We start from the raw sequence: 16,119 nt of genomic DNA, 5'->3' as shown, positions 1-16,119 counted from the left end.
TGGGCCCCAAGCCAACCCCAATGCACCAGGACTGAGACCAAGTCCACCTAAAATCCAGTTCCCTTGATGCCTGCGTTTATGATGAACCTCCCTCTCCAAAACTTTATTCCTTTCTTGTCTCCTCTGACCTCAATCCTGTGCTAAATGAACACTAATAAACCAGTCAGATGACTGAAATCGCTATTGTCAATAACATCGTTAATGTGCTAAAATTGCTATCATAGATGCCATTAATGTACAAACTCAAGTTGTTTCTTTGGGGCAAAATGTGTCACTGACCCCCAAGCCATGAACCACCTGAATGGAGAATTGTAATGCAGAGACATCCTGTCTCCGGATAAAGAAATGTCACAAGATAAGGATTAATCCCAGCCTCTTTGTTCTTCCCCTTAAAAAAACAAAACAAACAAAAAACCCACCTCACAGACAGAGTTCCTGCTCTGGTGCAGTGGGTTAAGAACCTAACTGCAGTGGCTCACATTGCTGCAGGGAAGTGGTGTGTGTGGCGGGCGGGGGCGGGGGGGGGGGGAGAGTTTGATCCCCAGGCCGGCTCAGCGGGTTGAAGAATCCAGCATTGCTGCATCTGCGGCTTGGATTCAATCCCTGACCTCAGAACATTCCATATGCTGTGGTTGTGGCCACACACGACTCTCATACACACACACTCACACACACACTCACCCAGGGTGGAGCTTGTAGGACAGCAAATTAAAGGCCCATCTTTCCCTGCCCCAATGGCACCCAAGCAAGGATGTGACAATTAGGGACAGGTATGCTTTATTACTTAGTTCCCACATGTGACTGGCCCCAATCACTTATTTACACCTGACAAAAAAAGGTTAAAGGGGCGCAGGGCAGGGCAGCTTCCACAATGATCCAACCCCAAGACTGCCAGAGGCCTGAGAACACAATTTCTGCTGCTTTGAAGCCTGGTCATTCTGGCCCCCAAACTACTCCTCCCGAACTCTGACCTCAGGGGAAAAAGCAGACACTGCCAAAAGCAGTCACACCTGGGTCTCATGCTGAGCACCAGGACACAAAGAACAGAGCTGGGGAGTCCCTGAGTGATAATTTCGCTCTTTCCACGGCCCTGCCTCCAGATGAAGAAAATAAGGCACAGGTGATGGTGAGAGGGAGCAAAGCCAAGAAACTGAGCTGAAGATGGGGGTCCTCAGGCCAGGTCACAGGCCCACCTTTCCTTCCTCTGAGATGTGCTCCCTGGCAGTCTATTCCCGGGTGGATGAGGGTGAGAGTGGCAGGTCCACCCAGAAGGGCTGGGTTCTGGGGGAGTCCTGGCAAGAGGAGGCGTGGCCCCCTGACTTGGAGTCAGGGTAAAGGCACATGGCTCCGCCGCCTCTCCCGTGACCCTCAGGCCAGCCCTGCCTCCGGAGGGCACTGGTTGGCCCTACAGAGGGCTCAGCTCCTGTAGCTCTTGAGCAGGTGCCCGGCGATCACCAGCCTCTGGATCTCACTGGTGCCTTCGTAAATCTCAGTGATGCGGGCGTCACGGTAGTGCCGCTCAGCAGGCATCTCTGTCACATAGCCCATGCCACCCAAGATCTGCATGGCCTAAAGTGGAAAGCAGGGTCTCAGGAGGGAGAAGACTCGCCATTCCTGAGGAAAGACAAGGCAGGGCCTGCCACACAGAAGGCTCGGGCGGGGGAAGGGCAGCTGGCACACCCGCCACTACTCAAACCTTTGGGGACTTGCCCAGGCACCTGGCCCACATACTGGGACACCCACCTGGTGGGTGATGGCAGTTGCAGCCTCCGATGCAGCCAGCTTGGCCATTGCCGCCTCCTAACCATAGGGAATGGTGGTGTCAGAAACTTTACCTTGGAGGGGAGCCCCCAGCACACGGACCACAACAGGGTGGGCCCGGGGTTGGGGAGAGCCACCCCATGGGCCCAAGGAACCGGGACCCCACCCAGACGTCTCCCTCAGTCCCTCTGACATTAAAGCTCTGGGCCGTGCCTGGGGAGCCCCCTGCCCCACAGGCACCTTGATGAATGGCTTCTTATTATCCTTCAGCATAGCAGCGCGCCAGGTCAGCAGCCGGGCACTCTCCAGGGCCAAGGCCATGTCCGCCAACTTGAACTACAACAATGCAGCCCCACCCCATCAGTCAGTAGTTGCCCTCCCTCCCCTCTCCCTGCAAAGGCAGGAGGGAGGAGGATGGAGGACATGTGAGCAGGTGAAAGCTGTCCAGTAAGAAGCAAGGAAAGGCACAATTTCCCTCCCTCCAGCATCCAGGCAAGGCTGCACCTCCTTACCTGGATGCCCTGGAGCTTGGTGAGCGGCACCCCAAAGGCCCTGCGGTTTTCAGCATAGTTCACAGCACAGTCCAGGGCGGCCTGGGCAATGCCCAGGGCCTGAGAGGCAATGCCGATGCGGCCCATGTCCAGGGTTTGCTGTAAAGACCGCAGATCAGTGGTGAGCCGGCTGGGGGCTAGGGTCTCGCCCCAGGGCCCCTATCCCTGCCGCTGGGCTCACCATGGCGATCTTGAAGCCCATGCCAGGCTCCCCCAGCAGGTTCTCCTTGGGGATGCGACAGTCCTCAAAGATGAGGTTGGCGGTGGATGAGGCCCGGATGCCCAGCTTGTCCTCTTTCTTCCCTAGCGTGAGCCCAGGCGTCGGCATGGGAACCAGGAAGGCGCTGATGCCCTGGAGGAACCATCTAGCGACTGTCGCTTTGCCGTCCAAAGCCACGCCCCTCACACAAACCTCCACAGACGCGAACTCCTCCTCCTCCCCGAACCTCCTCCTCCCTCAGAACCGAAGCCGGAGCGCCCTCTGCTGGCTCCTCTGGGGAGGGCGCAGCCCGGGGAGGAAAGCGACTAGGGCAAGTGTCCCTGGGAGGAAACAGCTCCATTGGGCCAAGGAGATTTGCATCTAGAAACCCTGACCGTCTCCCTGACTCTACCTTTGGGGTCCCCACCTTGTTCTGCAAGGATCTGTCCGTGCTGGCGAAGACCACGGCGGCCGAGGCCTCCCAGGCGTTGGTGATCCAGGCTTTGGTGCCACTCAGGACCCACGAGTCATGGTCTGCCTGGGCGGTGGTGGCAGCAGCCCCCGCGTCGCTGCCGTTCCCTGCCCCACACGCAGACTCAGAGTCAGCCACCACCTCTACCCACAGGGTATGCTGCCAACTCACCTGGTACCCAGCCTCACTCTGGGCTTGTGAGCCAGACCCAGGTCCAAGGAATCAGGGTCTGGTTCCAGAGAGATGGCTTGAGGGCAAGACCAGCTCCCAAAGCTCTCTGAGCTGGGGCTGGGGGAGTCTGCAGGGGCAGGGAAGGGGGGTCTTCAAGCCAAAGAGACCCAGAGCCCAAGTCCCTCCTGCTCAGTTCCTGCCCCTGCCCCAGTTGGCCCAGTGCCAGTCTGAGTCTGTCAACCTGATTCTGGGGTGAGGGGACAGGGGTGGACACTATCCCACCGTGGTACCTGGTTCACTGAGGGCAAAGCAGCCAACTTTGTCACCACTGGTGAAAGGAGTGATCCACTGCTGTTTCTGCTCCTTGGAGCCAAACTTCAGGATAGGTCCCAAGTAGAGAGACTGTGGGGACAGTGGGGGGAGGGGCAGGGACAGTTGGGGGGGGCGGGGACAGTCGGAGGCCTTTTAGCCCAGCACGCGTGCCTGCCCGCACACCACTCCCCAGGTCCCCTCTTTCCAGAGACCCACGCAGAGGGCCAGTCCAGAGGCGGTGGGGTAGGAGAGGGGCCAAGGCCAGGCTGTGCCCCAGGCGTAGGGCCACAGAGGACTTGCCCACTTGCGGGAGCCTCCTTCCACTAGTGTTTCCAGGGCCCAGGAGGGACACTCACATTGTTGACACTCATGATGACTCCGGTGGAGGCGCAGCCCCGGCTGATCTCCTCCATGGCGATGGTGTAGGCCAGGTAATCCAGGCCGGCACCACTTAACTCCTCGGGCACATCCATGGCCATGAGCCCCAGCTCGCCCATCTTCTTCACCTGGCCCCAGAGAAGGATGTCATGGCAAGGGGCAGCTGCCAGGGGGCCAGTGCCCACCCTCTCCAACCCCAAATCCTCCTGCCCCTGAGGTAGAAACTCAGGTCATGTGGCCCTATCCACCCACTCCCCAAGACTGGAGGTGCAGCCTCAGCTGAGTCTGCATGACAGTACCATTCACTCAAGCTGTTCTATCCCCACACTTCACCCTCACTCACCTTTCTGTCCACAGCCACAGCTACTGAGCAGACACAAGAAACCTTCAGGGGCCTCCAACGTAAGGCGCAGAGCAGGGAAGCAGAGCACCACACAGACCTTGTTTCAGTCCCTTACCGGCACTACACACTTCCCCTCCCCACCACAGGGCCTTTGCACATGCTATTTCCAATCAGTGATGCCCTTTATCAACTGGTTATTATCTCCTCCCACGCTTGGGTCTCAGTTCAAGCAATACTTCTTCTGGGGGACAATCTTTGACCTCACTAGTCAAATCCTTTAATCATACACTCATTCAGCACCTGTGTGTCTCCTCAGAGGTGCTTGCACTACTGTAATTTCAAACCTATTTGTGTGCTTGTTCTGATAAAAGTCTTTTTCCCTGACCACGAGAGCAGAGACTATGTGGGTTTTGCTCACTGCTATATTCCAGTGCCAAGAGATTTCCTATTGTGGCTCAGTGGTTAACGAATCCGACTAGGAACCATGAGGTTGCGGGTTCGATCCCTGCCCTTGCTCAGTGGGTTAACGATCTGGCGTTGCCGTGAGCTGTGGTGTGGGCTGCAGACATGGCTCGGATCCCGCGTTGCTGTGGCTGTGGCGTAGGCCGGTGGCTACAGCTCTGATTCGACCCCTAGCCTGGGAATCTCCATATGCCGTGGGAGCGGCCCAAGAAATGGCAAAAAGACAAAGATAAATAAATAAATAAAATAAAATATATTCCAGTGCCAGTGAAAGAAATGAGTAAAGGGAAAGAGCTCGGACTTCTTGACTTGGAATACTGGTAGTGGCAACGGTTAACGATCAAGTGCCTTCTATAAGCCAAACACTAAGTGCTTTATGTGTACTCTTTCATTTGAGTTTCTCCCAAGCTCTGTGAGAACAATGCTGAGTCAACCCCATGTCAGAGATAAGGAAACCGGAGCTCCAGGAGATAAAGCAACCTGCTTGGAATGGTGGGGCTGGGGCTGGAACCCAGCAGTGACTCCAGGACCTCCACCAGCTCAGACCTTTGTTTGTTTCCTAGAACAGACTGCTCACTCTCTGTCAGCCTGCTTCCCACCTGGGAAACATGGACCACAAAAGAACCTATGCAGCTTCGAAAAGAAATAACCCAAACCAATGGCCTCTAGGGAGCAGGTTAGGGGGTTAGGAGGACTGCTGCTTTTCAGAGAAAATAATTTTATACAAATCAAAACTACAATGAGGCACCACCTCACACCAGTCAGAATGGCCATCATTAATAAGTCTACAAATAACTACTTAGAATAGCCAAGACATGGAAGCAACCTAAATGTCCATTGACAGATGAATATATAGAGAAGTGGTATATATACAATGGAATATTACTTAGCCATAAAAAGAATGAAATAATGCCATTTGCAGCAAAATGGATGGACATAGAGAGTGAAATAAGCTAAAGAAAGACAAATATCATGATATTACTTACATGTGGAATCTAAAAATAAAAATAAAAGATACAAATGAACTTATTTTCAAAACAGAAACAGACTTACATAGAAAACAAATTTATGGGAGTTCCCATGGTGGTGCAGGAGTAACGAACCTGACTAGTGTCCGTGAGGACAAGGGTTCGATTCCCGGTCTTGCTCAGTGGGTTAAGGATCTGGTGTTACCATCAGCTGTGGTGGATCTGGAGTTGCTATGGCTCTGGCATAGGCTGGTGGCTACAGCTCCAATTTGACCCCTAGCCTGGGAACCTCCATATGCCTTAGGTGCAGCCCTAGAAAAGAGACCAAAAAAAAGAAAACCAATTTACAGTTACCAAGGGGAAAGAGGAGAAGGGACAAATTAGTAGTTTGGGACTGACAAATATATACTACTACATATAAAAGAGATAACCAACAAGGTCCTACTGTATAGCACAAGGAACTATACTCAATATTTTGTAAGAAACCTGTAAAAGAGGAGTTCCCATTGTGGCTCAGTGGTTAATGAATCTGACTAGGAACTATGAGGTTGCGGGTTTGATCCCTGGTATTGCTCAGTGGGTTAAGGAACCGGCGTTGCCGTGAGCTGTGGTGTAGGTTGCAGACGTGGCTCAGATCCCGCGTTGCTGTGGCTCTGGCATAGGCTGGCATCTACAGCTCCGATTAGACCTCTAACCTGGGAACCTCCAAATGCCGAGGGTGCGGCCCTAGAAAAGGCAAAAAGACAAAAAAAAAAAAAAAAAAAAAGAGAGAGAGAGAGAAAGAGAAAAGAATTTAAAGAAAATTTTGACTGAATCACTGTGCTGCACACTTGAAACTTTCGTGATGTTGTAAATCAACTATATACTTCAACTGAAAAAAAAGAAACTCATTTTATATAACTTGATTCCTGCAACCATGTTCTTAGACTATTTTGAGTTAAACAAAGCAAACCAATAAGGATGTTTGATGTATTTTCTCTTTTGCCTATAGTGAATATTACTTCCGGATTATAAAAGTTTTACCTCCCCACACACACGCACCCTACCAAATAGTACTTACTTCATAGTACTGTTCTAAGGACTAAGTAAGACAATATAAATAAAATGCTGAGCCCAGTGCCTGGCACGAGGTGAGTGATCAGCGAACAACAATTATCATTAAGTGGCTGACTTGTCTGGGCAGTGATGTCTGGGAGAAGGGGCCCCTGTGGACCTGCTGGCCTTCCCAAATAACTTGTGTTCCTCTGTGAAACTGTTTGTTTGATTCTGCCTGGAACTGTTCCCATGGGAAAGGCTTGTAAAGTTCTATGCTTGGGGTGGGTCTCATCCACTTCAGGGTCTCCTGTGTAACACGGGAGGAGGTGGCTAGTGCGGGGGGAGACAGAATGACAGCCCCTCCAAAGACGACCATGTCCTAATCCCCCGGGCCTGTGACTGTGTCTCCTTATGTGGCAAACGGGACTTTGTAGATGAGATGAAACTAAGGATCCTGAGGCAGGGGGACTGCTCTGGATTATTCGGGGCGGGGTTGGGGGGGGCTAATACCATCACGAGGGAAAAGGGGAGACAGGAGGGGCACAGAAAGAGATGTGACATTGGAAGAAGAGGTGCCCTGGCTGGAGGGGTCGGGAGCCAAGGAGCGCAGGCAGCCTCTGGAAGCCGGAAAAGGCAAGGAAGTGAGCCTCCCCCAGTGCCACCAGAGGAACACAGCCCTGCGGGCCGGCACCTTGATTTTAGCCCAGGGAGACCCTCTTGGGACTTCCGGCCTCGAGGAATGATCATACACTAAATGGGTACTGTTTGGGGAGGTCCACTGTTGTGGGGCAGTGTAAACAAATCCGACTAGGAACCATGAGGTTACAGATTCGATCCCTGGCCTCACTCATGGGTTAAGGATCTGGCGCTGCTGTGAGCTGTAGTGTAGGTCGCAGACCTGGCTCAGATCTGGCTGTGGCTGTAGTGTAGGCTAGCAGCTGTAGCTCCAATTTGACCCCTGGCCTGGGAATCTCCATATGGCCCAGGTGTGGCCCTAAAAAAAGGTACTGTTTTAAGCCCCTGAGTCTGTGGTTATTTGTTACAACAGCAATTGGAAGCTAGTACACAGTGACAAATGGGACTCAGTTACCATGGATGTGTCATTTTGAGGCCAGCTTAAAAAAATTTCTGTGGTCACTGCTCACCTGGGGAAAGTGGGGGTGACGCTGCTCTGAAAAGCTGCATTACTGCAGTAGGCAGGAGTCAACAAGAGGGCAGAGTGGGGAACAGAGAGTGGTTTGGGGAGCCCCTCTGCACAGGACCTGGGACTCAGAGCTCTGTGCCAGCACAAGCACAGCCTCAGAACAGAGCCCCTTTTGACCCACACCTAAAGCATCCAACGGGAGTTCCCGTCGTGGCACAGTGGTTAACGAATCCAACTAGGAACCATGAGGTTGTGGGTTCGATCCCTGCCCTTGCTCAGTGGGTTGACGATCCGGCGTTGCCGTGAGCTGTGGTGTGGGTCACAGACGCGGCTCGGATCTTGCATTGCTGTGGCTCTGGTGTAGGCTGGCGGCTACAGCTCCGATTGGACTCCTAGCCTGGGAACCTCCATATGCCGTGGGAGTGGCCCAAGAAATAGCCCCTCCAAAAAGACAAAAAAAAAAAAAAAAAAGCATCCAATGAACCTACTGCAGGGTGAAGAGTTCCCTGGTGGCTCAGGGGGTTAAGGATCCAGTCACTGTTATGGCTCTGGTAACTGCTGCAGCACGGGTTTGATCCCTGGCCCGGGAAATTCTTTAGGCTGCAAGCACAGTCAGAAAAAAAAAAAAAAAAAAAAAGGGCAGGTCGAAACTATTTTACTGGGAGTGCCTGTTGGGGTCAGAAGGCTGGGTCACATTCTGACCAGTGCCAGAAATACACAGGTCCCCATGATTCAGGCTCAGGCCTAGATAGGAACCTTGCTGGACCTCACTTTCTGTTTGGCCAAAAAGCCTCACCTTCCATGCACCACCTAACTCCCCAGGACACAAGACACACCCTCCTCTTCACCTCTATCTTCACTTCACAAACCCGGGATCAATGACCAATCAGCCAATCACGCCATGACTCCATTTCACCCCTAGAAACAGAAAGGGAACCAGAATTCCTGGGCAGAGTGGAGGCAGGACAAGGATTACCCCGTTTCCATTTTACAGATTGGGGCTCACGTGCACATGATGAGCCTCCCAGGACACCCAGGATCAGGTTGCATCAGCCCACAAGGAAGCCAGAACTCCTGACACTCATCCCCCTATACAGCTCCACTGCCCTGGAACTAACCTGAAGGTTCTCTCTGTGCCAGGATAAAAAGCTGGAAGAATGAAAAATGACCACACCCAACCAACTTTACCAGGAAACCACTCCCCTCAACCTTTCTCCTTCTAAAATATAACCTGCGATTTCTGTCAACAGGCCTTGGCTGGCTGTAGGAACATGCTAGAAAAATGTTGGAGACAGGATGGCAGTGGAGAGAAGCGGCAATCTGATCAAAAAGAAAAAGAACCCTAAAACAAAATAAAAGTGGCAGCAAAAAAACCAAAACAAAACAAAACAAAAAAAAACCACCAAGTGTCCAGCTATAGAAATCACTTCCGATCTAAGCATGTTTTTGGTTTTTTGGGGTTTTTTGGGCGAACTGCAGCCTGTGGAAGTTCCCAGGCCAGGGATCGAATCTGTGCCACGGCAGCGACCCAAGCCACTGCAGTGACAATGCCAGATCCTTAACCCACTGAGCCACAAGAGAACGTTGATAGTCTCCAAAACTCCCAAGAGAAAAAGCAAGAAAGAGAAAGGCCCCTTTCCTAGCAGAGCGAGCCTTCAGTGTCTGCTGCCTTCATATCTGACACATTTAGAGAGCACTCATAGGAGTTCCTGTCGTGGTGCAGCAGAAATGAATCCGACTAGGAACCATGAGGCTGTGGGTTCGATCCCTGGCCTTGCTCAGTGGGTTAAGGATCTGGTGTTGCCATGGGCTGTGGGGTAGGTCACAGACGTGGCTCAGATCCTGCTTTGCTGTGGCTGTGGTGTAGGCCAGCAGCTATAGCTCCGATTTGACCCCTAGCCTGGGAACCTCCACATGCCGCGGGTGTGGCCCTACAAAGCAAAAAGAAAAGAAAATATAGAAAGTACTCATATAAATAGTGCTTTGAAGTCACTTCGAAAGCTCACATTTAAAAAAAAAAAAATCAAATTTCTCCTGAGTTTGCCTATGCTCACTAGAGTCAAAAGGAACTTCCTACCTTGATGAAGATATTTGCTTATTCAAGGGAAGAGGCCCTGGGAGCCACCTCCCCAGATCCTACTCTGTGTCAGTGTGTGCTAAGTGCTGGGACAATAAGGACAATCAGGATTACTTAACCACGGGGTGCAAGACCATTAAATTCAGCAAACATCTGCTGAATGTCGAGCATTACCGAGGGCAGAGAGATGCTGTGCTGGACAGGGAGGCAGGGGTGTGAACAAGACCAATCTCTGCCTTCAGGAAGCTGACTGCTGGACCTATGACATATTCACACGCAATCATGTGACAAGCACTTCCAGAGAGCTGGGGTTCTGAACAGAATGCTCCTGGAACAAAGAGAGATGAGTTCCCTCTGGGAGAAGTGAGAGGTGGTGCCATGCAGGGGTCGCTTCCAGGTTGTATTAATCAGGACCCACGCATCCCAGGAAGAAGGAAAAAGAGGTTTCTATGTGGCTATCTGAGACAGGGCAAGAACAGGAAAAGCAGGTTGCACACCGGATATGTTAAAGTGATTCAATAAGAGTTCCTATTGTGGCTCAGTGGGTTAAGGTCCCAACATAGTCTCCGTGAGGATGCAGTTCAATCCCTGACCTAACTCAGTGGGTTAAGGATCTGCATTGCTGCAAGCTGTGGGGTAGGTCACAGATGTGGCTTGGATCAGCATTGCTGTGGCTGTGGCAAAGGCTGGCAAGTGCAGCTCCAATTTGATCCCTAGCCCAGAAACTTCCATATGCCACAGGTGCAGGCTATAAAAAGAAAAGAATAAACTAAAGATTAAAAAATTATTTAATACACATTCACTGACTGAAGGAGAAGAAATCAGGTTTAGTTTCACACATATAAATAAGTACATATAATTTCCAGGTTCCAGAGTCCAAAGCTGGTTTGGAAACACCAACTATTTCCTATTTCCCTTTATAACATAATTGCATTGTAAATTCATGACTATTCCTTTCTCTTTTGGGGGAGGGGTGGTGAGGTTTGGACACAGAAAGACAAAAATTCAACTCAGATTACAAAAACAGCCAAGCGAGCAGAAATGAGCACTAACCTTCCACCTCCTTGGTCTCCCCATCTCTCCAATCCTCTCCCCTTGAACCTCCCCTAATAAACCCAGTCTTCTTGGGGGAAAAAAATTCTCCGGGAGAAAATATTAGAAATCACTAAAAATCACTACATCTATTTCAGCATTTTTCTTTCTTTCTTTCTTTCTTTCTTTCTTTCTTTTTTTTTTTTTTTTTTTTTTTAGGGCTACACCTGCAGCATATGGAAGTTCCCAGGCTAGGGGTTGAATTGGAGCTACAGCTGCCAGCCACAGCCACAGCCACAACAATGTGGGATCCAAGACACGTCTGTAACCTACACCACAGTTCGTGGCAATGCTGGATCCTTAACCCACTGAGCGAGGCCAGGGACCAAACCTGCATCCTCATGGATACTAGCTGGGTTTTTAACCCAATAAGCCACAACAGGAACCCCCATTTCTAACACTATTTAACTTGTAAATTCCTCACCCCTATAAAGCAAGACATTATAAAGCCAGAGGACTAGTTAACGGTAGGTTGATATAAAGCCTGTTTCTAGGGAGTTCTCTTGTGACGTGGCAGTTAAGGATCTAGTGTTGTCACTGCAGGGGCCTGGGTTGCTGCTGTGGCATGGGTTCGACCCCTGGCCTGGGGACTTCCACCTGCCACAGGCATGCCAAAAAAAAAAAAAATCCTATTTCTACTGCCAGCTTTCCCAAAGCAAATCTATGTTGTTAATATAATAAATAATTTGAGGGAATATAGTCTGTCATTTAGCAGGAAAAACCCCAACACACAGCCATGTCATGGAAAACTGCTGAGAACAATACCAGAGTATATGGATATGGAGGGTACAGGGGTAGTTTAGGCCCTTGCTGATAATATCCCCAACTAGAATAGGGCTTCCCAGCCTGCCAGCTGAGCTTCTGGGACAACCACATGGCTCGTGGAAGGAATAGGGGTTTTGAAGCCAACCATACTTGGGGTATAATTTCTAGCTCCAGAGACCAGTCAGCCTTGGAAAATCACTTCACCTCTCTTATTACCTCTCAACTATAATAAAAACATTAACAGTATTAATAGCTACTATTTTTCAAGTACTAGGCAACATGAACGTGACAGACATGATCTCCCATAATCCTTGCAAGCATTCCAGGAAGCCAAATGGAGATTAAATTTGCAGGTGAGGGGAGTTGCTGTTGCAGCACAGCAAAAATGAATCCAACTAGTATCTATGAGGATGCAGGTTCAATCCCTGGCCCTGCTCGGTGGGTTGAGGATCTGGTGAGCTGTGGTGTAGGTCACAGATGCAGCTCAGATCCCTCCTTGCTGTGGCTGTGGTGTAGGCTGGCAGCTGTAGTCCAATTCAAGCCCTAGCCTGGGAACTTCCATATGCCAAGGATGCGGCCCCAAAACAGAAGAAAAAAAAAAAAATTGCAGGTGAGGAGGTCCTTGGGACTAAATGAGATGACATGTGTTCAACACTTAACACCTACAAGATGCCCAACTAATTCTAGTGCCAAGAATGCCACTTGCCTACCTCACTCTGAGCCCCTTAGGTGTCCCCACAGTCCTGGCACAATGCCTGATAGGCTATGAACACATAATACTCGCTAAGCTGGAAAAGTGGCCCCAGAGCCTGTGATCACAACTCTTGAATTCCTCAGACTGGAAAACAAGTGCGGAGAAGAGGCCTGGTAGATTTGCTCTTTCACAAGTTACAGACTCAACAAATATCTACCGAGTATCTATACCACGAGTTAGACATCTCACCAAGCCAGGGGATGGATAGGAACATCTCAAAGGTGTAATTACAAGCAGAGTGATACAATGGCATGGAAAGGAGGGACTGACTGGGATCTCAGCAGCTGGCAGCAGACAGACCTGGACTTGAGCCTTAGCTCTGCAGTTCATTAGCTCCATGATCTTGAAACTCCTCAATCTGAGTTGCATCAACTGGACCATAGGGTATATAGACATCTTCACCACGTGAGAATGTGAGAAAGAGATGAGCTAACCCATCTTGGCACTCAGAACAATGCCCAACATGGGGTCGGCATTTTATCAGCCTTAACTATTATCATCAGCACAATGCCCGGTATACAGTAAGCATAGCAACACCTACCATTATTATTATTCCAGAAGTCACATGCTGGCTATAGGCCTCGAGTGGGTCAAGAGAAACTTCCCAAGCAATTGCTGGGTCCCTGGACCCCACTCCTGCTTAGGGTTCCTCGACTGGAGGAGTCTCAGTGCCTCTGTCACTGTCATCAGTCATCCTAGGACCGAAGGCAGATCCCATCATAGGCTGCTGAGGTTGGAACTCTCACCTGAGCCTCCGGGAAGCGATGTTCCTTGTCCACCTGGGCTGCAATGGGAACCAGCTCCTTCTCGGCAAAATCTCGGCATGTCTGACGCAGCATCTGGTATGTCTCAGGCAGTTCCACAGACTGGAAGATGGTATGCAAGCGACGCCAGTCCCGAGGCCAGAGAGCTGCCAGTGAGAAGAACAGGAGTCAGTGGAAGGGGGACCCAAGAGGTCTTGTGTAATAATAATAATAACAAGAGTTCCCACTGTGGATCCTCTGACTAGTGTCCATGAGAATCCGGGTTCGATCCCTGGCCTCACTCAGTGGGTTAAGGTTCCGGTGTTGCCATGAGCTGAGGTGTAGGTCGCAGAGAAGGCTCAGATCCCCCGTTGCTGTGGCTGTGGCTGTGGCCAGCAGCTGCAGCTCCAATTTGACTCCTAGCCTGGGAACTTCCATGTGCCACAAGTGTGGCTCTAAAAACACAAATAATAATAAGGATCCACTAACTGGGTGGTTCTCCAACACAGACGATATTCTCCCCCAATAGCAGAGTAGAATGCTATTGGTATGGAGTGTCTAGAGGCCAGAAACACTGCTTAACACTGTACAGGACAGATACTACAACAAAGAATTATGGGCTCCAAATATCAATAGCACTGCTGTTGAGAAATGAACTGAATGTTTACTCTGCTTACTAAACACTTTGTACAACCATCCGACTCAGTTGTCAATACAACACCAATAATAAGAGCACAGCTCTGTGACCTGAGGCAAGGATCTTAACCTCACTGAGCCTGGGTTTTTCTAAAATGCAGAAGAAAACAGCATTCAGCTCCTGGGCTGGGAGGGCAAAGAGTCACTAACTATAGCACTCAGCACAGGCTCTGGCAGAGACAGCTCTCAATGAGGGTTCCCTTTATTGTTTGTATTTGGGGTAAGTGGGTCTTGACCAGGCTAAGGAAGCCCTGGCCACAAGTGTCACTGCTGCCACTGCTGGAGAGAAATGACAATATGGGAAAGGTACTGCATGAAATCATCAACGAGCGCTAATACTTACTGAGCACCTGTAATATGCCAGCACTGTACTAGTGTTTTACCTACTCTGGGATTTAATCCTTATAACAGCCCTATGAGAATAACAGTAATACACTGGCCATTTTAGACATGGGGCAGCTGAGGCTGACAGGGGCTGAGCGTCTGCCAAAGGTCACATATTCAGAGTCTGGGTTCAATTCCAGGCCTGGCTTCTAAAGAAGGGCGCACCTTCAAGCTCCGCGGAGGGTCAACGAGGGAAAGGGGATGTGGATGCAGTGGTGGGAATTGGGATAGCGGTCAGAGAAGGGGTGAGGTTACGCAGGCGCGAGGAGCAGCCTAACTGGGGCAAAGGCCGCGCGCAACCAGAGGAGAATCACCCGCAGGCCGCAGGGGAGAACAGATCGCCGGGACGCAAGCCCGACGGCGGACAGGGTCGCGGTCCCTCCCCACTGTGTGGAGGCGGATTGCACTCACCTCCGCGGACAGGGCCGCAGGCTCGGGCGAGCAGCGCGGCAGCCATGAAGGACTGAGACCGGAGTCAGGTGACAATACTGCACTGCTACCCGGAGACCTCTCAACAGTGAGCAAGGTTCCGGGTCGCGGGGGGCGGGGCCGGCGCGAGCCAAAGGCCACGCCCCTCAGGCATCGGGGGCGGGTCCTCCCGAGCCCCGCCTCCCTGCCAGGAGCTAAAATTTAACTGTCCCGCTTTCGGAGTGCACTCAGGATTTTTAAACTCTTCGAGGGTGGGCTGATCTCTCCTAAAATCCAGTTTAGCTGAGTGAGATGCCCTCTGGGGCCTATGCCCTCTACTTCCCCGACTCCGCGCCCACCACGCACTTGCTATCCTTGCTCCAACCTCACGCAGTAAAAATGTCTGTAAAGCCCCAGGCTAGCATTATGGTTCGGCTATGTAGGCGTTCATAGTTAGTGTTTGCGAGGCAGAATATCATAGAGGATGTTAAGCCGTGGCCAGTTATTAGAGCTGTTGCTCCTATAAAGCTTCATGGGGTTTGGATTAGGATTGCTGCAATTACAAGTGCTATATGACTTAACTGATGAGAAAGCGACTAGGGATTTCAAGTCGGTTTGGTGTAAGCAGGTTGAGCTGGTTATGATTATGCCTCAAAGGGAGAGTATTAAAAATGGTAGGCTGGAGTTCCCATCGTGGCACAGTGGTTAACGAATCCGACTAGGAACCATGAGGTTGCAGGTTCGATCCCTGGTCTTGCTCAGTGGGTTAAGGATCTGGGATTGCCATGAGCTGTGGTATAGGTTGCAGACGCAGCTCAGATCCTGTGTTGCTGTGGCTCTGGCATAGGCTGGCGGCTACAGCTCCGATTAGACCCCTAGCCTGGGACCTCCATATGCCGCAGGAGTGGCCCAAGAAATGGCAAAAAGACAATAAAAAAAAAAAAAAAAAAAGGTAGGCTATAAAGTTTGTTAGTGGGTTAAGAATGGTGGTTACCTGCAGTATGTAGTAGCCTCCCAGTTTTAGCAGGACAGCTGCAGGTACTATTGAGCCTACTCATGGGGCAGCTCCAGCACCTCTGTCAGGTTCCTGCCTCTGGCCTTTTGCAGTCATCCTTCCCTCAGCTAGAGCGCTCCTTCCCTTCATCACTCACTGAGACCTCCCCTGACTTCGGGATGCCAGTGTTTCCTCCCACACACTCTCCATCCCATTATTGTATTTATTCCTGGTAGGTAGCACCCAAAATCTTATCAAATCCCCGCCTATTCTTGTGCCAAGAGGTTGCAAGGGAGTTGGGTTGCTGGGAGGAAGATTTCTTTCCCTCAAAGGGCATGAAGGTAGGGTGGCACTGCTGCTTCCCTGTCCTGGTATGGTCTCACTCCTACCTGTGGGGCAGAGGCTCCTCG

The 16,119-nt window shown here is 50.9% G+C and overlaps 1 protein-coding gene across 2 annotated transcripts; it reads right to left on the bottom strand.

Annotated features, from left to right (window-relative positions):
• Window positions 1-760: 760 nt before the first annotated feature.
• Window positions 761-14,826, bottom strand: ACADS (acyl-CoA dehydrogenase short chain). Of its 2 annotated transcripts, none has more exons than XM_005670708.4 (10): window positions 14,719-14,826; window positions 13,231-13,394; window positions 3,823-3,972; window positions 3,445-3,556; window positions 2,939-3,090; window positions 2,494-2,664; window positions 2,274-2,411; window positions 2,002-2,097; window positions 1,744-1,800; window positions 761-1,614 (listed from the first exon to the last, which is right to left on the bottom strand). In XM_005670708.4, exons 1-10 carry the CDS (start codon window positions 14,762-14,764, stop codon window positions 1,570-1,572), a joined length of 1,131 nt encoding a protein of 376 aa, XP_005670765.2. In that variant the 5' UTR covers window positions 14,765-14,826; the 3' UTR covers window positions 761-1,569.
• Between the last annotated feature and the right edge of the window lie 1,293 nt (window positions 14,827-16,119).

Source organism: Sus scrofa, chromosome 14, assembly GCF_054392235.1.
Source record: "Sus scrofa isolate SSC_HxYL_T2T_F1_AM1 chromosome 14, Sscrofa_HxYL_maternal_Yorkshire_Landrace_v2.0, whole genome shotgun sequence".
Taxonomy (NCBI): Eukaryota; Metazoa; Chordata; class Mammalia; order Artiodactyla; family Suidae; genus Sus; species Sus scrofa.
The sequence above is the reverse complement of the archived record's forward strand: the minus strand, read 5'-3'. Positions and strand labels throughout refer to the sequence as shown.